The 6,439-nt window shown below is 47.6% G+C and overlaps 1 protein-coding gene across 2 annotated transcripts in view; it reads left to right on the top strand.

The window, feature by feature from the left end:
- LOC106600501 (sodium/calcium exchanger 3) overlaps positions 1 to 6,439 on the top strand; it is a 209,112-nt gene that overhangs the window by 178,676 nt on the left and 23,997 nt on the right. For both annotated transcript variants that reach the window (XM_045707923.1, XM_045707892.1), the window contains exon 4: positions 1,641 to 1,756. In XM_045707923.1, the coding sequence (XP_045563879.1) occupies positions 1,641 to 1,756 (116 nt within the window). The remainder of the gene's footprint in view (positions 1 to 1,640; positions 1,757 to 6,439) is intronic.

Raw genomic sequence — 6,439 nt, 5'->3', positions numbered from 1 at the left:
GTGCCATCTGGATAATGTATTATGTATGGAATAGGGTGCCATCTGGATAATGTATTATGTATGGAATAGGGTGCCATCTGGATAATGTATTATGTACGGAATAGGGTGCCATCTGGATAATGTATTATGTATGGAATAGGGTGCCATCTGGATAATATATTCTGTATAGAATAGGGTGCCATCTGGATAATGTATTCTGTATAGAATAGGGTGCCATCTGGATAATAAATTATGTACGGAAGATGGTGCCATCTAGATAATGTATTATGTATGGAATAGGGTGCCATCTGGATAATGTATTCTGTATGGAATAGGGTGCCATCTGGATAATGTATTATGTATAGAATAGGGTGCCATCTGGATAATGTATTATGTACAGAATAGGGTGCCATCTGGATAATGTATTATGTACGGAAGAGGGTGCCATCTGGATAATGTATTATGTACGGAATAGGGTGCCATCTGGATAATGTATTCTGTATAGAATAGGGTGCCATCTGGATAATGTATTATGTACGGAATAGGGTGCCATCTGGATAATGTATTATGTATGGAATAGGGTGCCATCTGGATAATGTATTATGTACGGAATAGGGTGCCATCTGGATAATGTATTATGTATGGAATAGGGTGCCATCTGGATAATGTATTATGTATGGAATAGGGTGCCATCTGGATAATGTATTATGTATAGAATAGGGTGCCATCTGGATAATGTATTATGTATGGAATAGGGTGCCATCTGGATTATTTATTCTGTACGGAATAGGGTGCCATCTGGATAATGTTATGTATGGAATAGGGATGCCATCTGGGATCAGTCGTAGTCTCTGTAATAGACAGCATAATCATTTCCCTCTATATACAGTTAACCCCACTCAGGTGGAACACTAGTGTAAGATGATAATGTAGTAGCTTGTTTGACCAATGAGCTTCTGCATGCAAATAATATACACATTCAATATGCTTCTTCAGAGGGAGGGGTTTGATGTGTTATGACCAGGATGTCTCTCTCTCCTCTCCCTGGTTCACTTCCCCCCTCCCTCCCTCCTCTCCTCTTCCTGTCTTCCCTCCGCTCCTCCCCCCTCCTCCCCGCCCCCCTCCTCCTCCTCTCCCTGTCTCCCCTCCGGCCTTCCGTCTCCTCTCCCTGTCTCTCCTCTCCCTGTCTCCCCTCCACCCCTCCTACTCTCCCCTCCCCCCTCTCCCTGTCTCCCCACCACCCCTCCTCTCTTCTTTGTCCTGGCCCCCCCCCCACTCCCCTCTCCTGTTTCTTCCCTGCCCTTCCTTTCCTACCCTATCTCCCCTCTCTCCTGTCCACCACTCTCCTCTCCGTTTCCCCTGTCCCCCCCGCCCCTCCCCTCCCCTACTCTCCCCTTTCCCTGGTTTCTTCTCCCTCCCCTCTGCTCTCCCCTCTCCCTGGCTCTCCTCTCCCTGTCTCTCTTCTCCCTGTCTCCCCTCCGCCCCTCCCTCCGCCCTCCTCCCTCCCCTGACTTCCCTCCACCCCTCCTCCCCTCCCCCCTCCTCTCCTCTCCCTGTCTCCCCTCCGCCCCTCCCTCCCTCCTCCTCCCCTCCCTGACATCCCTCCACCCCTCCTCCCCTCCTCTCCTCTCCCTGTCTCTCCTCTCCTTTCCTCTCCAAAGATGTCCCAAAGTTGTCAGAGGAAGAGGAAGCTAAGCGGATTGCAGAGATGGCGAAACCAGTGCTGGGGGAACACTCCAAACTGGAGGTTATCATCGAGGAGTCCTACGAGTTCAAGGTACGGGACGATACACACACACACACACACACACACACACACACACACACACACACACACACACACACACACACACACACACACACACACACACACACACACACACACACACTACACACACACACACACAATACACACACACACACAATACACACACACACACACAACACACGCACACACACACATTCTTCACACACTCCACACACATACACACACACACACACACTCCCACACACACACACAATACACACACACACACAATACACACGCACGCACACACACACACATTCTTCACACACTCCACACACACACACACACACACACACACACACACACACACACACACACACACACATTCTTCACACACACACACACACACACACACACATTCTTCACACACTCCACACACACACACACACACACACAGACATGCCACACAGCGAAACACTCTACTCATCATGTTAGGTTGAAGTGTGTTTTAATTCAGTTGATGTCACTGCCACCAGGTGGTGAATCATATGAACTTAATGTGTTCATTCTGATAACAACCTCCTCTGAGTCTTCGTAGGACTATGGTTGTGACTGAGTATGTATCCCAAAAGGCACCCTATTCCTTATTACTTGTTTTTTGGCTCTGGCCAAAAGTAGTGCACTATATAGGGAAAAGTGTGTCACCTCATGTTGAGAGAGCTAACACTGCAAATAGCACTGCCACTACGGTTAAGTACCGAAAGAAAAGGCTTACATCTCGGGTCGTCGAGGGGGAAAGACGCATCGTTAAAACATTTGTAAACAACTGCTTGCAGTTCTGAGCCAACTTGGATACTAAGGAGCTCCTGAGGGAAATCAATGAGTATCAACAGCTTTATGCAATAGAGGAACAATATACTCCATCGTGGAAAGATCCGGCTGTCTCACAAAATAACTTTAACCCCACAAAACAAAAGAGATGACAGATTCATCTACTGACACTTAACCCGTTGAAGTAGAGGCTAGTACTCTTGCTGGAATCCATGCAACACTTGAGCAGTTGTGCGAGAAAGTAGCAGAGTCGAGGGGGTAGAAGAGTCGAGGGGGTAGCAGAGTCGAGGGGGTAGCAGAGTCGAGGGGGTAGCAGGGTCGAGGGGGTAGAAGAGTCGAGGGGGTAGAAGAGTCGAGGGGGTAGCAGAGTCGAGGGGGTAGCAGAGTCGAGGGGTAGAAGAGTCGAGGGGGTAGCAGAGTCGAGGGGGTAGCAGAGTCGAGGGGGTAGAAGAGTCGAGTGGGTAGCAGAGTCGAGTGGGTAGCAGAGTCGAGGGGGTAGAAGAGTCGAAGGGGTAGCAGAGTCGAGGGGGTAGCAGAGTCGAGGGGGTAGCAGAGTCGAGGGGGTGGAAGAGTCGAGGGGGTGGAAGAGTCGAGGGGGTAGCAGGGTCGAGGGGGTAGAAGAGTCGAGGGGGTAGCAGAGTCGAGGGGGGTAGAAGAGTCGAGGGGGTAGAAGAGTCGAGGGGGTAGCAGAGTCGAGGGGGTAGCAGAGTCGAGGGGGTAGCAGAGTCGAGGGGGTAGAAGAGTCGAGGGGGTAGAAGGGTCGAGTGGGTAGCAGAGTCGAGGGGGTAGAAGAGTCGAGTGGGTAGCAGAGTCGAGGGGGTAGAAGAGTCGAGGGGGTAGCAGAGTCGAGTGGGTAGCAGAGTCGAGGGGGGTAGCAGAGTCGAAGGGGTAGCAGAGTCGAGGGGGTAGAAGAGTCGAGGGGGTAGAAGAGTCGAGGGGGTAGCAGAGTCGAGGGGGTAGCAGAGTCGAGGGGGTAGAAGAGTCGAGGGGGTAGCAGAGTCGAGGGGGTAGAAGAGTCGAGGGGGTAGAAGAGTCGAGTGGGTAGCAGAGTCGAGTGGGGTAGCAGAGTCGAGGGGGTAGAAGAGTCGAAGGGGTAGCAGAGTCGAGGGGGTAGAAGAGTCGAGGGGGTAGAAGAGTCGAGGGGGTAGAAGAGTCGAGGGGGTGGAAGAGTCGAGGGGGTAGCAGAGTCGAGGGGTAGAAGAGTCGAGGGGGTAGAAGAGTCGAGGGGGTAGCAGAGTCGGGGGGTAGCAGAGTCGAGGGGGTAGAAGAGTCGAGGGGGTAGCAGAGTCGAGGGGGTAGAAGAGTCGAGGGGGTAGAAGAGTCGAGGGGGTAGAAGAGTCGAGGGGGTAGAAGAGTCGAGGGGGTAGAAGAGTCGAGGGGGTAGAAGAGTCGAGGGGGTAGAAGAGTCGAGGGGGTAGCAGAGTCGAGGGGGTAGAAGAGGCGAGGGGGTAGAAGAGTCGAGGGGGTAGCAGAGTCGAGGGGGTAGAAGAGTCGAGGGGGTAGCAGAGTCGAGGGGGAGCTTGGAGTATAGCCAGAGTAAAATTCTCATGTTCCAAGGAGAGAACAAGGCCCTCACAGCCAAGGTTAAAAAAAACTCGATTCCAACATGGATTGTCTACTCAGGGAAAACAGGGTGATGAGGGAGTCACTGCTAGAGATACAAAGTCGTAGCATGTGTGAAAATCGAATATTTTCAGGGATTCCTGAGGACTCCTCCAATAATCCAGAGGGGGGCGATCAGAGAATTCATGCAATCAGTCTTGAAACGTCCTCTAGAGACTGTAAACAAGGTGTCTTTACACAGACTTTTAGCTCGGCGCAACAAGACCAAGGGTCCCCGACCGATCATCGCAAAATTTAGGAGGTTAAAGGGACCAAATTCAGTCTCATTGACCAATTTCCCCGGGAGATAAACGAACATCGTAAGAGACAATGTATCCAGTACAAAGGGAACAAAGGGATTGTGTGCGGACGCATACATACAAACGCACACTTGATCTCTCTCTCTTCTCTTCTCTCCCCTCTCATACATACAAACACACACTTGATCGCTCTCTCTTATCTCACTTCTCTTCTCTCCCCTCTCTTCCCTATCTCACCGCTCTCTCTCTCTTCCCTCTCTCTCCCCTCTCGCCTCTCTCCCTCTCTCCCTCTCTCCCCTTTCCCCTCTCTCTCTCTCCCCTTTCCCCTCTCCCTCTCTCCTCTCTCTCTCTCCCCACTCTCTCTCCTCTCTCCCTCTCTCCCCTCTCTCCCCACTCTCTCTCTCTCCTCTCCCCTCTCTCTCTCTCTCCCCTCTATCCCTTCTCTCCCTCTCTCCCCTGTCTCCCCTCTCTTTCCCCTCTCTCTCTCTATTGTCGAGAACTTTTATATAATTATTTGTGTTGTCTATCTTTTGTTTATCTTTGTCTCCATGTTTATCTTTGTCTCCATGTTTATCTACAGTATCAGTCAAAAGTTTGGACACACATACACATTCAAGGGTTTTTCTTTATTTTCACAATTTTTTTAACTGGCAATACATATTTCACCCCTTTCCATAACGAGATACTGTTCTCAGGCTAAATGGACCATAATTAGTCTGATGTTTAGAATTAAAGATCCAGGTTGTAACTGTATGTGTTTTATTCCCTTGGCTGTTTGCCTGTAAGCCAATGCCACCGATCTTAGAACATTTTGTGAAGATATAATGTGTGTGATATTTTTATGTGATTTAATGAGAATGTATTTTTTTTTTATGTCTTCACTATTATTCTACAATGTAGAAAGTGAAGAATTTTTTAAAAACTTTTATTTAACTAGGCAAGTCAGTTAAGAACAAATTCTTATTTTACAATGACGGCCTAGGAACAATGGGTTAACTGCCTTGTTCAGGAGAAGAACGACAGATTTTTTTACCTTGTCAGCTCGGGGATTCGATCTTGCAACCTTTCGGTTACTAGTCCAACACTCTAACCACTAGGCTACGCTGCTGCCCCTTGAATAAGTAGAATGAGTAGAACAGGGACATTGGGCAATAATAACATATTGGATTTTTAAAATATCTGGTCTCTCCGCGGCCTTAGGGGTCAGGGATGGAATAGTGGGAACAACCCAACTCGAGATGAGGAGGGCTTTTAGAGGGTGGAATAGTGGGGACCAATTGGAGGTTTACTTAGAAGCAATGCAAATATCATGGTACAGCTATATAGACACTCAATCATCATGTTACTTTTTAATGGTACGTTTATAAGCATATATTTTGATAAATTGAATTGAAAGTTGTGTCTCATTATGGTAAGTGGTGAAATAAGTATAGCCAGTTACAATTATAATGGCCTAGCAGATAATAAGAAAAGACGATCAGTATTTACCTGGTTAAAAGAGAAGGAATATAATATCTATTGTTTACAGGAAACCCATTCAACAATTTAAGATGAAGTTTTGCGGAAAAAGGACTGGGGAGGGGGGGCGAAATATATTTCTCCCATGGGGCAAATAAATTCAAAAGGGGTGATGGTTTTAATTAACAGTAATTTTGATCCAAATGTACACATTGTCCAAACAGATCATCAAGGTAGATGGATTATTTAAAATATGTTATTGGACCATAAACAGATATGGCTTATTAACCTATACGGTCCAAATAATGATGATCCAAGCTTCTTTGAAAATATATATAAGAATTTATCATATAAGCAACACTAGACTCTATTATTATGGTGGGAGATTTCAATATGGTCTTAAATACCTCTATGGACCGGAAAGGAAATCACACTACAAACTATCACCCTCAGGCACTTAAGGAAATCATGAATATCATGGATATATTGGAATTAGTGGATATATGGAGACTTAAATACCCTGACCTAGTGAGATATACATGGCGGAGGCTTAATCAAGCTA

Source organism: Salmo salar, chromosome ssa01 (assembly GCF_905237065.1).
Source record: "Salmo salar chromosome ssa01, Ssal_v3.1, whole genome shotgun sequence".
Taxonomy (NCBI): domain Eukaryota; kingdom Metazoa; phylum Chordata; class Actinopteri; order Salmoniformes; family Salmonidae; genus Salmo; species Salmo salar.
The sequence above is the reverse complement of the archived record's forward strand: the minus strand, read 5'-3'. Positions and strand labels throughout refer to the sequence as shown.